General features: G+C 36.8%; 1 protein-coding gene across 1 annotated transcript in view; it reads right to left on the bottom strand.

Annotated features, from left to right (window-relative positions):
• Positions 1 to 1,162: 1,162 nt before the first annotated feature.
• hfm1 (helicase for meiosis 1) overlaps positions 1,163 to 17,416 on the bottom strand; it is a 77,679-nt gene continuing 61,425 nt past the window's right edge. The window contains exons 26-35 of the mRNA XM_051932442.1: positions 17,075 to 17,232; positions 15,746 to 15,849; positions 10,756 to 10,905; positions 9,912 to 10,036; positions 9,697 to 9,779; positions 9,361 to 9,434; positions 8,076 to 8,309; positions 6,128 to 6,206; positions 4,639 to 4,738; positions 1,163 to 1,459 (exon numbers count right to left, since the gene is read on the bottom strand). Coding sequence (XP_051788402.1) covers positions 1,163 to 1,459; positions 4,639 to 4,738; positions 6,128 to 6,206; positions 8,076 to 8,309; positions 9,361 to 9,434; positions 9,697 to 9,779; positions 9,912 to 10,036; positions 10,756 to 10,905; positions 15,746 to 15,849; positions 17,075 to 17,232 — 1,404 coding nt within the window. The remainder of the gene's footprint in view (positions 1,460 to 4,638; positions 4,739 to 6,127; positions 6,207 to 8,075; positions 8,310 to 9,360; positions 9,435 to 9,696; positions 9,780 to 9,911; positions 10,037 to 10,755; positions 10,906 to 15,745; positions 15,850 to 17,074; positions 17,233 to 17,416) is intronic.

The following is a 17,416-nucleotide window of genomic DNA, read 5'->3' as shown; positions in this document are numbered from 1 at the left end:
ATGTAGGCATGTAACTGCCCTGCATTATATCTAAAACATTGTTAAACCTTTTCCACTACTCCTCAACTTATCTGTGCACTTAAAAGCTTATCCCAATCTATCTCCTTAGACTTTGCCCCATCTGCTAAAAATGTGCCCTACCAAAGTTAAATTTAACCGTTTTAGTCTTAGCATCCACAGTCTTTCAAAACACGGAGAACTGCATTATTTTATAGTCACCTTGACCCTAGTGGTTCAATTATCTCTACGCCCTCAATTATGTCCTGATTATTACAAAATATCGAAAACAGGCAGGCTCCACCTCACACTGGTGCTTTATCATACTCTGTTAAAAAAACAGTCACTGATTAATTCTAAAAACTCTTGCTCTTGTGCTTCACTATTTGCAAGGTTATCCCAGTTAATATTCTGGTAGTTAAAGTCCCCCATGACTATATCCCCCTGTAAAAATGCCTTTTTAATATTACCAAAAAGATGTGCATTATAATTATTGCCTGCTTTGGACAGTCTATAACACAGTCCTAAAGACTTCTTTCCCTAATGCTTTCCAGACAAATCCACAACTTCTTACTAAGATGGGGATCATTGTCCAACTGAAGGGGACTTGCATTTAAATTCTATTTGACATAAACAGCAACCCCTCCTCATTTTCTGTTCTGTCTATCCTTCCTAAAAAATGTGTATTCCTATCTGTTACACTCATCCCCATCTTTGTTAATTAGCTAGGTTTCTGCTATTACTATAATATAATTACGCTCCGCTGCATACAACAACTCCAACTCACATTTTTTTTTGATACTTCTAGCATTAAGGAAAGCTATTTTTATTTTTACACTATTGGTTTATTCCTTCTTGTGTAGTTCTAAACCTGGCCTGTCCTAAACTCCTTGACCCCCCCCCCCCCCCCCCCCATACCCTAATTTAAACAATCCTCGACTAACCTCCTCATATGCCTCATCAACACATTGGTGCCCCTCTGGTTCAAATGTAACCCGTTGCAATGGAACTGGTCCCATGTGTTCCAAACGGAGTTTCAATGACTCATTAAGCCTTTTAATCGCCTCAGTCTAGTGCGTGGCATAGACAGAACTTAAGAAAAGACTTCCTTATCAGATCTGCTCCTCAGCCTGGCATGTAAGCCTTTAAATTTGAATGGCGGAACTCACAGACTACCGTTATGTATGTCATTTGTTCCAATGTGGACAATGACCACTGGATCCACCCCCACACTGGCCAAGAGCCTATTAGCACTTCCAGGGAAGTCTCCCACCTGTGCACCTGGAAGGCAACACACTGTGCAAGACTCTCCGTCTATGGAGCAAACCTGCACTTTCATCCCATTAATGACTGTATCCTCAAATATCACTACCTCTCCCTTTCTGGGAACTGGTTTTGTGGTGGCCTGCAGGGACTGCTCATGCCCGCCTACTACCTCACAATCTTTAGACATGCCGTCCATCTTCAGAAGGACATGAAAATGGTTTAGACACATCCAATTCTGAGGTTGTTGCCCCTTCACAGTGTGCACCCTTTACCTTGCGCCTTGTGACTGTGATGCATGTATTTCTACCTGTCTGGTCGAGAGTCTCCTCCCACACCATCTTAGGGTGCACACTAGCAAACTTCCCATCGCCAGTGCAGTTATCCCTACACCTTATAAGCTAATGTTAAAATCATACTGCACAGAACAATGTAAAAATAAGTAATAAGTAAGTAATGATGAAATGGGAATAACCATAAACAAATTCATACAATGTTCTGTATTCTACCGCATGAAGATAATTTCCCGTATACCTTAACCCTTTAACCGCCAACTCCCTAAATATTCCCCACGCCAGGCGAAATCTGAACAATTTTCATTTTTTTACTTTTTTACATTTTTTTTTACATTTTTTACATTTGTTCAAGCAGTATTGACCACTAAATGTTGTGCAAGTTCTAGAAATGGGCAAACACATAATAAAACACAAAATGTACTTTTTCTCAGGCTTCTGGATTTATTGTCTACAACAAAACGGAACAGTCAAAAGTAATTCAAAAGTCAAAAGTAGTTCAGTCAATCATAGTTTCATTCCCAGTATTTGAGTTTGCTGTGCCACAGGCCAAAGCAGGGAACTGCACAAAGTCCTGGATTGCTGGGACACTTTGAGCAGAAGGTCTTGACGTCTCTACGCTGACCCTTCTTTGAACAGACACGACAGCGTGCCTGTGGCTTGGTCCAAGTTGGTGTTGGTTCAAGTTTGTCTGGAAAGTGACGTTCTGTGAGCCTCACCACTGCCTCTACTCTATCTGCATGTTGTTCCTCACCAGAGAAAATGAAGGCTGCAATGACGTCATGTTCAAACTGCAGAAATATTTTTGTGCCTCCATTTTTCTGGTACAAAATGTGAGCATTTAACATTGCCATTTGGAGCAGATGAACTGATAACTTTTTGTACCACTTCATAGTTTTTCTTGCAGCCGAATAGGGTTCCAATATTTGGTCCTGCTTGTCAACAGCACCCATGTTGCTGTTATACTCAATGATGCATTGAGGCTTGTAACGGACATCAGTAGGTGAGGGGCGTCCTCTTCTGCGGGGAGCCTCCTGCACAGACTCATTGTGCTGAGTTGTTAGCATGTGAACATCTTTTTTGTCTCGAAATTTCAGGCACAGCAATGGGCCACTGCGGTATGCAATGTGCTGACCCGGTGCTGGCGCTGAATTGCGAACTTCTGGAGGGACCCTGTTAGAACGAATTGTGCCACATGCTGTAGTTTTACGGTGATGAAGGTAATGGAACAGCCTACAACTGGAGTACCAGTTATCCATCCAAATGGTGTACCCATTGTCCAATAGTGTTAGGGCAAGGTACACAACAATTTTTTCTGAAAGTCCAAAGTCCTTACATTCATCTGGCAACACTGCTGAAATACTACTCATAGGATCCTCTTTGCCAGTGTATATACGAAATCTATAAATGTAACCTGAATTCTCAGCTAAGCAAAACATCTTGATACCAAACCGTGCCCTTTTCAATGGTAGATACTGTCGAAACTGTAAGCGGCCCTTCCACAACAATAAACTTTCATCAACTGCAACTGACAGTCCTGGCATGTAGGGCAACTGAAATGCTTCAAATAAATGATCAATCAAAGGACGTAGCTTGAACAAGCGGTCGCGGTTTGGATCTTTCTTATCTGGCTCATTTCTGTTGTCATTCAAATGAAAGAATTTCAGCAGCAAAGAGAATCGGTTACATGTCATGACAGCTGCAAAAATAGGTGTTGCATACATAGGATCTGTAGACCAGTACATCTCAATATCTGGTTTTCTGATTATTCCCATCAACATCAAAATCCCAATGAATTTTTTCATTTCGTTTTCATCAGTGTCAAACCAAGCACGAACACGGGAATGTGGAGGTAAATTGGGATTTTTCTCAATAAACTGTGCTGCATACAGATTTGTCTGATGAACAAAATGTCTGATCAAATCAGGTGACACAAACAGCTCATAAAACTGCTCAGCAGTGTAATTGTTTACATCAACAATAAAGCCAGACGTTGCCTCAAACGGATGCAGAAAAGGTAGTTCACCTCGGGCAGCAGTCCAGCTGAGGTGCTGGGGATACACCCACTCAGCGCCGTCATCCGATGCGTCTTCATTCACAGTATCATGCAGCGCACGTTGCTGCTCATCACTGTCGCTAAAATCTTCTTCAGAACTGCTACAATCATGATCAGAATTGTCCAAAATCGCCTGCAAAGCCTCACTTGAAGTCAGTTTACGTTTCGCCATATTCACAGCTGTCACATGCGAATCACGTCACATGACCGGCCAAAACAACCACAGACTTGTCGAAATGCAATGTAGTAATAATACCCACGCCAAACCATCAGTTATACTACTTGCCAGGCATTCATATAACCACAGGCAAATGTGCCGGATAATTCCGGCAGTATGGCGTTAGCAATAAAACAACGGTGCCGGATATATCCGGCAGAGGGCGGTTAAGGGGTTAATGCTATATATCTGGATTTTGTTATATCATTGGTTGATCTTATACATTCTAGTGTGAAAAATTAAAAAAAGCTACTTCAACACTTAGGTGACACTTTTCATCTTGTTGTTTATGACACTGAATGCTAGCTAATAGTGACTATCTGGTGAACATTTTTTTTTTTTAAATAAATTACATGTATTCAATTTATGTTTATTGTTTAGTCATATTATGTTGTGTTCATTCTTATTTTTGTATTTTTTTCTTTACACTAACTTGAATTTCTGCAGATTTCTCTTTATTGTAAGTTCTTCTTTACATTTACCATATGAAATCCTAGACCTTTTCTTCCTCACTGCCAACATAACAAAGCTAAGCATATGTATAAACCTTTAATAATACCGAGCCTTTATTAAGCCTGCTTTTGATTATTCTCTTGTTCAGTATTACAGTTGATTATTTTTCATTGGTCCATACAACAAGTAAATTAAGACATTCTGCTGAATTTAATGTAGAATCATTCCTAAAACAGTCACATCTGTAATGTCATACCATAATGCTGTTCATTATACTGACAGGATATGCCATTTTATAATAAAAAAAAAAGTCTATGTAAATGTACTGTACTGTAGTAATGATTACTGATACAACTTACATCTTCTACACTGAAACTCATGGCACCTGGTTTTAAATAATTAGTGCACATAGTTTGAGGTCTTCCAGTTACATGAGCCATACTATTCTTCAAGATTCTTCTAAAATTAAAGAAAGTAACAAGTTTAGTATATTGAGAGATACTGGAAACAAGTTATTAAACGATAAGGTGCTCACACAAACAATGTACAAAAGAAGTAATTAATATAATTTCATAATTTTTGAAAATAACTTTAATTTTATAAATCAATTTACTGTATAACTTGCATTTAATGTTGTGATAACTATGTAAAAATTAAATAGCAGCATAAAAGTACATGAAAAAGATTAATTGCATTTGCACAATCTAAGAAACCAGTAAACCCGCGATTATCGCAAATCCAAGAATGGCAATCACTTTCTGTTCCCTCCAATATTTGGAGGGATGAAAAATCATGGAGGGTGGGTGCGTCCTGGGAAATTTTTCATTCAATTAAATAAACATATTTGTACTGAAGCGGTTTCTTTCTGGAGCTGTGACTCATCTGGTTCTGGTGTTTCAGAAGTGCATTGTAGATGCCTTCGTTTATTGTTTTTATCTATGCAGTCTCGTTTTTGTTTTTCTATGGCTGTGTCGTCAGGTAGAAGTAGTTTGCTGACGGCTGCGGATTCGCGTGCTGAAGTGACGATGGCGGCGGACCCAGGCTTGGAGGGGCACATTACTAAACAAAGGTGGTATATGTGGTGGTGTGGGTGGTCGCGTTCAGGCAGCGGTGGTAGTGTGTACGGCTTGCCTGTTGCCTCTGGCATCTGTGCATATATACTGTACAACCTGGCGTGCACGCTTTACCTCAGGTTTAGTTTACAGGTCGTATCCATACGGGCTTGTTTTTGTATTTCTAATCGTTGAGCTCTTTCTTTTTGGAGCTGTGACTTCTTTGCTTCTGGTGTTTCTGAAGCGCGTTGTAGGAGCCTTCGTTTATTGTTCTTATCCATGCGGTCTCGTTTTTGTTTTTCTGTGGCTGTGTCGTTAGGTAGAAGTCGTTTACTGTTAGGAATCATAATTCAACTTACTTTTAATACTGAATTACCGTTATGTGATTCAAATATGCCACACTGACTGCTGGCACAGTGGATTAGAGCAAGTTTAGTTTACAGGTTGTGTTGTTTGGGCGCCACCTACTGACTCTGGGAAGCCGCTGGGTGTGACTCTGGGAGGCTGAGGTGCTGTGCGCATGCGCCTCGGTGCGTCCTGCGTCCATGCATATAATTATACAACTGTCGTTTAGTAATATAGATTTACACAAGCTGACAAAAACTTTATTTTTTAATTCTAATTGTATTAATGTCTTACAATATTTAAACCTTTGTAAAGGTTTAAAACTTCGTAGACCTTTGTAAAATATTGCAGTTACAAGAATCAACAACTAAAATCTAAGAACTATATATGCGAACACACACAAATCATGTGATACTCTTTGTGTGTTACTACTAATAATAAGTATACTTGCCCCTGGAATCTTTCTATGTCAACATCTTCTAGTACAAGTGTGGCTTCTCTGTCTTTTTGCTGTTGAGGTCCGAGAATCTCTAAACATAATACAAAAATGTTTTTTAATTCACTTCTTTGATCCCATCCGATCATAATACAACATTTTAATAATCCAAAATTTGCCTGGGTGGTGTGCCACGGATACCATAACATTCTCAAATGTGCACATAGTCTAAATTGGAATCACCAATTAACCTAATACATAGGTCTTTGGGACTGTGGAAGGAATACCAAGTGCTCAGGGGGAGACTCATGCAAACATAAGGAGAACAAGCAAACTCCACACAGTCAAAATCTGGGCAGGGGATTTGATTCATGGATGCTAGACCTGAGGGTTGGCAGTGCTATCTAATGTATAACCAACAAGTAACAGATAAATAATAAATACAATTACAAAAAACAGTTTATACAGAAAATAGTAGAATAAGGATAATTTCTGGCATTACAGTAGGCCAAGTAATCATTAAACAGTGTATGTCTATGCCCAGTTTCAGGGAATTTCATAAATAAGTTAAAAAGCCTAGGGATATAATACACTATAATTTATAAGATCTTTGTAAAATACTGCAGTTACAAGTATTAACAAACTAAAACATAACTTTCCAAGGACTAATTAAAAAGGAAGTGAACAACCAATAGTAAATCATCATTTAATTATGGGTTATAATCAGCTACTACAGTAATCCCTCCTCCATCGCGGGGGTTGCGTTCCAGAGCCACCCGCGCAATAAGAAAATCCGCGAAGTAGAAACCATATGTTTATATGGTTATTTTTATATTGTCATGCTTGGGTCACAGATTTGCGCAGAAACACAGGAGGTTGTAGAGAGACAGGAACGTTATTCAAACACTGCAAACAAACATTTGTCTCTTTTTCAAAAGTTTAAACTGTGCTCCATGACAAGACAGAGATGACAGTTCCATCTCACAATTAAAAGAATGCAAACATATCTTCCTCTTCAAAGGAGTGCGCGTCAGGAGCAGAGACTGTCAGAGAGATAGAGAAAAGCAAACAAATCAATAGGGCTGTTTGGCTTTTAAGTATGCGAAGCACCGCGGCACAAAGCTGTTGAAGGCGGCAGCTCACATCCCCTCCGTCAGGAGCAGAGAAAGAGAGAGAGATAGAGAGAGAGAGACAGAGAAAAACAAACAATCGAAAATCAATACGTGCCCTTCGTGCTTTTAAGTATGTGAAGCACCGTGCAGCATGTCGCTTCAGGAAGCAGCTACACAGAAGGTAGCAACGTGAAGATAATCTTTCAGCATTTTTAGACGAGCGTCCGTCCGTATCGTCTAGGTGTGCAAACAGCCCCCCTGCTCAATCCCCCTACGTCAGGATCAGAGAAAGTCAGCGCAAGAGAGAGAGAGAGAAAAGTAAGTTGGGTAGCTTCTCAGCCATCTGCCAATAGCGTCCCTTGTATGAAATCAACTGGGGCAAACCAACTGAGGAAGCATGTACAAGAAATTAAAAGGACCCATTGTCCGCAGAAATCCGCGAACCAGCAAAAAATCTGCGATATATATTTAAATATGCTTACATATAAAATCCGCGATAGAGTGAAGCCGCGAAGGCGAAGTGCGATACAGCGAGGGATTACTGTATAATTATTATCAATAATGTTATGACATTTCATTAAAATATTGAATATTTCATAGTTCCTGTTTACAAAATACAGTAGTATCATTGGCAAATACATAGTTATAATTAACACATTTGTTCAAGTTAAAACTTTTTTTTAATTAAAAATTTGACAACATAAAAGCACAAAATTTGTTGTGGTCATCTTTAATGTATACACTATAATCAATTTTTCATGTTCTGAATTTAAAAAAGTACTAGTGATAAGCTGTATATATTATTAATATATACTGTATATTATAAAAAGGTGCCATAAAATACTCATTACCTGGAGTTTTTTGTTCATTCTTCTTCCTAACTTCATATTTGTTTGTATTTGCAATGGCATCATCTTTCCAGTCCTCCTCCTCCTCATCAACTCCAAGTTCAAATGTTACATCAAAAATACCTGATTTATGGCAGGTATTAAAATAATCATTATGCATGTTGTCAATATTACTTTTTATGCCAGAACTGGGCTTCTTTTCCTTCGTACTTAAAGATGGTTTCCAATGCAAAAACACTGAAATAAAAATAAATTTCACTACACATGTCTTACACATTTGAAAATGTAGCTCCTAGGCAAATTTTCAGCTGAAATGTCATTTTTTAGTATACTAAAGTTTACATATTCAAAAAATTTTAACATTTACTGTATTTTTTCCAGCAAGCACCTGTTTATTTATTTCTAATTATTATATTTGTACTTTCTCTTGTTGTAGAGAAAGATATGGGTTGGTAATCTTCACATCTCCTATCACTTCTTATCTAACAATTATCACACGAGTTTGAAGAGTGCAAAGTCAACGCACAATATTTTTTTTTAACAATTAATATTAAATTGAACCTGTATCGACTTGCATCTTTAGGAATCCTTTTACAGTAAATCTTTATAAAACATTGTATGCAAAAAGTCTACAGCATTGTGAAGGCCCACTCCCACCCTTCCATTGACCTGTTTGTCCTACTTCCATCTGGCGTAAGGCACTATAGCATCCAAACTATGTCTGGTAGTTTATGTCAGCTTATACCCCAGCCAAAGGCTGTCTAGACTCTGAATTCTGTGCTGTCCCCTCCCCTATTTATAGTACAGTACAGTATGTTACCTGTCTTGCACTTGTCCTGTGTTTATGTATATGTTGCGCTGCGGTCCAGGGGAAAATTACGTATTTCATCCCACTGTATGCTGCAATACTGTGTATGGATGGCATGACAATAAAGCCACTTGACTTGACAGCCAGCAAATCTTTCTTAAGTTAATAAAATGCTACCATTTTTCTATTATTTTAACAAAAATGTGATATGAAAAATGTAAATGAACATGTGTCATTTATTAGGTTTAATTAAACAACTTTTAAAATGACAAAAGCAGAAGTTGAACCTTACAGTTGGAAAAAGTCCTGAAAATTACTTTTGCTTCCATAAATTTCTATATATATGGTGTAGGACGTGCACATTATGAGTACTGGGTTTAACTTTCCTTTAACATATATTCCATTAATATGATACTTTTAGTAAAATAAACTTATATGCATATTAAAATTTATATTTCTTAAAATGTGCTATAAATATACCATCATCACGAAATATCTTGGGTAACTGTGGTAGTGATGAAATGCCCATCTTGACTTCGTCTTGACTTTCACACCTTTAAAAACATTTCAATTAAAACATACATCACCTTAAATAAATCACGTTAAATACTTCTGACAAACTCTACTTAAGAAAAAATACAAAATAACTTAATTGACTACTTGATTCCTTCAATGAGAGCATTACTGTCTAGCCTGGTAGGATAAGGTTACCAAATTCCTTATTCTAAGGAAATGCTGCTGATGCAAAGCCCTGACAGGGCTGAAAGTCAGATGCAAAAACACATGAACGGAAAGGTCTGTAAATATCCATCATACCTTTCCATGCCTGGTACAGGGGACTTTCTTCTTTGTGAAAATTCATAATGGTCCAAAATCCCCACATCTTGTGACATTTTCATCTAGTTGAATACATAATAGTATATAAAATGATATATAAACAAAGGTAACAGTTATATTGCTAATCCCTTTATAAACTCTTCTTCCACCCATAGTCCGTGTTTCCCATTCAGAAAAAATGTAAAATTTATTACCTTTAGACGTTTTACTGGTGTATATGGTAATACTTCATTTCTACTTTTGAGATCCAGCAGGTAAGAAGAAAGGTTTGAGTCTGAATATTTGCTGTTTTTTGTTGCCACAGATATCCCTTTATTACCTACAAATAAAAGAGTGGCATTTAGAAAACTGTGATGGAATTTACAAAATTGTTTAAAACTGGCATTTTAGGTCAAGCAGGGAGTCCTAATATATAGTGTTAAATTTCAACACATTTAGCAAATTGCTTACGACATTTGCTAACTAGGGAGCTAGTCATTTATTAATATACAATACATGAAGAAGAAAATACAACCTATAGTTGAAAGATGGTGGAGTTCTTTTAAAGACATTTTTCTTTGTTTAGTATCCAAAATGATTACCGAAATGGATGTTATTTACTTGACTTTTAAAGAAAACTGAAAGACAGAGCTACTTACGGTCACAATGTGAAAAATTATTTAGAAGGACAGCCTTGAAAGTCAGCTGACTTGGTTACAATTACAGTCTCCACATGTAATTATTTTTAAAATAATGGCAACACTGTTCCATACCTGTATATTTATCACTTGCATTACTCAAATTGTGATTTTGTAAGTGTTCTTTAGAAAATATCCTCACAATTCATTATTTTTCAGATACATTAAACTGTTAAGGATTATTTTCTTTATATAAATTTGGAACACAATGCATAATTACATTACAAAAAAAAATTTGATTTGTTTGCTACTATAATGTTAAATTATCATCTATGAATCTGTATGCATACTTTGGATAATGCTGTATTAGACAAATAGTGCAATATTTAGAAAATTAAAGGAGTAATTTTAAAAATAACACCTTTATCAGAATTACAAACAAGATTTCCAGATTCCTCAGTTGAACACTGTGGAGTCTCCAGTCTTCCATTCTTCACCATATTTCTATGAATTCCATATCTCTTAAGTACACAATAATACACGCCAAATTTCTGCTGAATGTCTATTCCAACTAAATTAACAAAAACATTTATTTCGATTATAAAGGATAAACTTTACATTTATTAACATAAATTTAGAACTTATCACCTTATATTACAAACTACAAGTGCATCATTCATATATTATACTGTATATTATTTATTTTTGTTTGCTTGAATTCCATAATGGTTTTTAGGTACCTTATCCAATGTTATTTTTCATATGATTTTGAAATCTTCATTTAGTTAGCACAAAGAATTCATATAAATTAGACAGTGTAAAATAAACTGATTCCCTAAATTAAAAGCCATCATAGCAGTAAAAACATCTGATATTCTAAAAAACTAAATATATTGCGGCTGGCATGGTCGCGCAGTGGTAGCGCTGCTTGCCTCATAGTTAGGAGACCCGGGTTCACTTCCCAGGTCCTCCCTGCATGGAGTTTGCATGTTCTCCCCGTGTCTGCATGGGTTTCCTCCCACAGTCCAAAGACATGCAGGTTAGGTGCATTGGCGATTCTAAATTGTCCCTAGTGTGTGCCTGGTGTGTTGGCGTGTGTGTGGCTCCAGCAGACCCCCGTGACCCTGTAGTTAGGATACAGAGGGTTGGATATGGATGAATGGATAAATATACTGCACAACATAATATCCTGAAAATACTAATTGGCATTGGCAGAAAAGAATTTGAAATCCAGAATTAGCAGCTGTACACTCTTTCAAAGTCTGTATCATTAAATGTTAATTATGTTCAGACTACAGGCCATTCAATTTTTTGAAATATAGATAATAGTCATTGCTTGTAGCTTTCATAGTATTGCTGTCTGACTCTAAGACTTTTGTAGCTTTTGTGTGTGGTGCATGATCTGAAGCTTTCAATTTGTGGCTACATTTTCTTTGTCCTCACAGGTGGCGCAGTGCTTGTGCTGCTGCTTTGCAGTAAGGAGACTGTGGAAGATTGTGGGTTCGCTTCCCGGTTCCTCCCTGTGTGGATAGCGCTTTGAGTACTGAGAAAAGTGCTATATAAATGTAATGAATTATTATTTTATTATTATTATTTGTAAACAGGTAAAAGCAGTGGAATAAAAAACAGCTTGTCAGGGAATTACAATATATATTTTGATATCTTACAGAAGTCAACAAATTGAGGTTGACTTCAGCATATCTTGAAATATGACTCAGCATTAGCTGAATTGGTAGGAAAATTAGGCAAATAGGCAGACAATTTTAAAACTACTATTTTTTATGTAAAACATTGGTTCTTAAACTATGGGTTGCAACCCATTGTGTGTTGTTTGAATTTGGGTCACATAGGACCGTGATTCAAAACAGTACTCAATGGAAAAGTGTCACGTTTGGTTTGTGTAGCGCCTAGCGATGGGTCACCATGGGCATTTTAATCAAATGCCATTGTCTTGCATAATCGGTGGCGATTGTCCAAGGTGGAACTGGGATGACTGCCAGTGCCAGTTCTCCAGAGGGGACCCAATCTCCCCCTGCACTCCACTGGTGTGATGGCAGTTGGCAATTCTAGATATCAAGGATAGAAAAATGGCAAAATTGAGTTGTGATGGAAAAATATTTATGAACCACTTATGATATATATAATTAAAAAAACTATCAAATCAACTAGGCCCCACTATAGTATATGGGTGGCCAAAGCCATCAGTGATTCAACTTTAGAATAAGTGAGTTACAGTTAAATGGACTATTTAGACAATCTAGGTCACCTATTTATACCCTGAAAAGGTACCTGGCAAACAGCAACAAGTCTGTTGATTATGAAGGTAAAGTGCTTGTCATTGCCAATTCTATATTTTGGGATGTCAGAATTTCTAGACATGAAAGTACAGCAGGAAAAGTGAAGCTAAATGAATTCAAATTGAAGACAATTAGTTTACAGCTTAATATTACTTGTCAACATTAAGTACGGAGGTAAGTCAAAAATGAAAGATAATTTTTGGAATAATTTTATTTGGGGTGGTGTCACAGATTTCCTCGTAAATACAGTATATGGAAATATGGTGTGTTCCTGGTCATAGCGGTTAAGTTCTGACCTTGATTAGTCATATTCTCGTTGTTTTCTAGGAGAATATATTGTTGCTTCACTTTCGGTTTGTACCAAAGAAGAACAGCAGGCAATAATTTGCTTTAAATGGGCTAAAGGTACACCAGGGAACAAAATCCAGTGAGGGTTTTCTGCACAATAAGGAGTGTGGAAGAATAATTTTAGGGTAACATAGCATTCATCTTAAAGAAATAGCATAAAGGCGTAATACATATCAGAAACCTGTTCAGGCACACCAGGAAACCAGATAAAGGTCAAGTGAACAACAAAATGTATACTGAAATATAAGAATTGGTTAGGAAAAATACTGAATACCAGAAGAAAGGTTGATGTAATATACAAAATGTACTGAAGGATGACTAAGAAATCAGCAAATGTCCTATAAATGAGAATGGACACTTATATGCACAGAAATTTAAAGGGTGGTGGCGCAACTCAAAGGTATGAGAAGAACCAGAATATAACAGACTTTTAGTTTACATAAATCATTTGGGTGTAAACCAATGAACCAACCAGAGTAAAATGTATGCATTGATTGACACTCTATGTAAATTCAGTAGTTTATAAAATGAACCTCTATTCTTTGTTTTCTCTGACCATGCTGTAACAGACTGCTTTTGAAGAATGCTCCCTCCAAGGCATTTTGCTGAGTAGCAATTAAAAGATACAATGAACATCTTTTCTCCTGCCTGATTACTGAATTGTCCTGTTAGAGGATGTTTCTTTCTTTAATAAGAGGTTACATTTCGACCACAGGAGACAGTGTTTTACCACAGTGGAATGTTTACAAAAGGATTGAGAAGTTCAAAAATGGTCAGATAAGAATTAAGCGTGAAAGAGAATGAGCCCACCTACATTCTCTACTGAAGACAATATTGCCAGGTCTGTATAATTATTCTGGCAAACAAGCCAGAATTTCAGTCCCTGGTATAGCTTTTTTGGTGAAAATGGAGAAAATAGTTCCCACAGTCACACCATGTTTACATGCAAGCAGGGAAACATGAACACATAGCAGTGTTTCTTTTTATAGAATCAAACAAAATCAATTAGATAATTTAATTACTTACACTAAAGATTCAAACTCTTATGGTTATTTTTTTTTTTACTTGAAGATATTATCGTGAAGAATGCCATTCAATTCCTACTAACATGGTGCAGCTACAGTACAATAGTAACAAGAGAATTAATGTTTGTGAATTTAATATTTTCTGGCAAACATTTAACTTAATTTAAAATGTGATTCGTTCATAAAATTTGCTTTGTCATCTTTAATGATTTGTAAAATAAAATTGGGTGGACAAATAAACACTTAGCCATAGATATTCCTATGAAGCTACATAATTTGTAAGCAAATAATCTGAACTATGAATAGGTCAGGCCTCCATTTTCCCAGCACACATTACATTAAGAAGGAATTCAACTGAATATTTAGTCATGTGGTAGATGGGAAAAAAAGTGTATATATAAAACAATATAATGTTTCAGTATTTCCATCTTCCCATATGTTCATCCATTTGTTCACTATTTCAGAACATGAAAAAGAGTGGCAAGAGATTGTTTTGAATCACAGAATTTGAATATTCATTAGAAATGTGATTTGATGAAAATGCTAAAACAAAGATTGAGAACACATAAAAATGTGTTATTAGTTCTGTGCTAGTGATGATCTATACTATTTGGTAATTTTTGACTGGAGAAAGCTTGTTACCTCATATAGCTCTATAACTGCCTACATATTAGAAAACAAAAGATTGGCGTGTGCAGTTTTGCAAAACCATTAAGCAAAATTACTCACAAAATTTTAACCAGTTGCAATTTTATTGTGTGCCTCTGACAGAGAGGTAATGACAAACTGCAAGTAAAGCAGCAAATGCATGTCTCATTAGTCTCTGTTTCTTCAAAATCCTTGTGTGAAGGGTTTCTCTCTGTTTACTCCATGAATGCATGTCCAGCAAACAGACATGTGCAGTTTGGTGTTTACTACTTCTGAAAGCGACACCAAATAAACAAAAAAGCATTACCATAAAAGTACAGTGAACATGATTCACCAATTTGCTACCGACTAGTTACTCTTAGTAGGAGTAAATGAACTACTCTCCTCCACTACTTAGTGATGGAAGCAAACAGTGTGAATGTTGGTAAATGAAGTAGTATGCAAATTTACTGACCAGTGGAGGCAAAGTGTGAGGGTTGGGGGGAATATGGCAATCGAACTGGGATTCAGACTTGAACAAGGTGATCCAAGTGTGAAATCATTCTTAAATGCTGTAGTCATTATTAACTCTTTACTGTCACACGTACACAGGACAGTGAAATTTCTATCTGTGTGTTCTAATCAACACATAATACATTGCTCATCTACAGCCACGTCAAGTCCTCAACTGCATTTTTTCTACTTTTTTCTATCATCTTCAGAAGAAAAGCAAAGTTCTTCCTTGATAAGGTGAGCAGTCTGAAATGAAGGCTTTACCATTATTATTTACTTTCTATGATGTTCTGTTCTAATATAGGGTCACAGGCCCATGTCCTAGCTACAATTTGTGCAATTCCAGATCCAAGCCTTACATGGGCCATCAGTTTATCAGAAGGCAAACTCACTTACATGGATGATATGTCTTAAATGGCATGGGATATTAGTCAGCTAAAAAAATAATTTTAACACGACAACATAGAAATTCCTCAAAAATAGTAAGCCAGATAAGAGACAGACCAGTAAATCAGGCATTGTTATAAGGGAACACTACTATAACAACACTATGCCTCACTGTCTTGGAATTTCAAAGCTATACAGTTATGCATAAACTCACCATATTCTGAGCTTATTAGGTTCACACTTAATTCTTCTCCTTCTACTGTTTTGGTGACCTCAATTTTCTTTGACCAACTTCCAGATTTTAGCAACATAAAATCTCTTAGGATTAAAGAAAATATTAAAATCTCCAATAAAATTATTTAAAAAGAAAGAATCAAGCCTACAAAATGACTGGGGGTAAAAAATATCCATGCATTAAAACATTATTAACCCTAAAGTCTTTAAAAGCCCGGAGATAGCATTCACAGATACAATGGTTGCAAACTGAAGCATATTGATAGTATTATATTCAGGACACCCTACCTACCAGTGTACAGCTAAATTTTAACTACAGTGGAACCTCGGTTCACGACCATAATTTGTTCCAAAACTCTGGTCGTAACCCGATTTGGTCGTGACCCAAAGTAATTTCCCCCATAGGATTGTATATAAACACAATTAATCCTTTCCAGACCGTACGACCTGTATGTAAATATGTTTTCTTTAAAGATTTTTAAGCACAAAAATAGTTAATTATACCATAGAATGCACAGTGTAATAGTAAACTACTGTAATGTAAAAACATTGAATAACACTGAGACAAACACCCAGGCTCCCTGCTCAGCTGCACCCACAGGCTCGCTTGCTCTCAGCTGCACGCGCTCGCTCTCTCTCTCTCTCACTCAGCAGCAGGCGAACCTTCTCTCTCTCTCTCTCTCTCAGCAGCACGCGAGCCTGCGCTCTCTCTCTCTCAGCAGCACGCGAGCCTGCACCTACTTTATTTATTTATTTAGTTATTTATTAAAACTGGCCTTTTTGACAGGAGCTGTGGACCCACTATACCACAGGAGGAAGCTGGGTTGAGAGGAGGTTACAGTTTTGAGAGAGAGTCCCTCTGCGTGATGCACCGAGAACAATGTACAGTACAGGGAGAGACTGAATACGTGCGGAAATCATCGGTGCGCACAAACCGAAAGGGAAACTTGTTTGTTCGTATACCGAGTGTGTGGTCGTGAACAGATGCAAAAGTTTGGCAAACTTTTTGGTTGTAAACCGATTTGTACATGTTCTGAGACGATCGCGAACCGAGGTTCCACTGTAGATGAAAAAACAAAGTGAAAGTCAGTCAATTACAGAACAAAAGTAAAATAGTCAGCACCCATTAAAATGGTTTCAAAGTATTTTGCAGAGAAGAATAGTGTGAGGTACAGAAGGCACATTTTAAATTCCAAAAATTGTTATTTTGATGATTCTGACAAAGCATTAGTAGTTACATATATAATTCCATTATAAATTATGACTATTAGTGACAAAGTTATTTATAGAAAGAAGTTAAAATAGTTACGTGAGTTTTTGTTTGAAGATCACTCGATTATCAGTATCTCCTATTAGGATAGTTACATAATGACTATCTGGAGCTGTCCTTTTCAACTTCAACTGTTCATGGTTTATCAAGTTAACAGTAATTACAATTTCCGCAACTAAAGCACTGTATCTTGCGATCTACAAAATAAAATTTCCAGAAAACAAACTTAAGATTAGATTATATGATTAACCCTTAATGAAGACCATAAATGACTGCAAACATCCATACAATACGTTTTCTGATTATGCTTTATTACGATTAAGGTCACGGAGGACTAAACCAGGACAAGCTGTCACTCCATCACAGGAAAAACTCAAAAAT

This window comes from Erpetoichthys calabaricus, chromosome 10 (genome assembly GCF_900747795.2).
Source record: "Erpetoichthys calabaricus chromosome 10, fErpCal1.3, whole genome shotgun sequence".
Taxonomy (NCBI): domain Eukaryota; kingdom Metazoa; phylum Chordata; class Cladistia; order Polypteriformes; family Polypteridae; genus Erpetoichthys; species Erpetoichthys calabaricus.
This window is presented reverse-complemented; position numbering and strand designations above follow the sequence as displayed.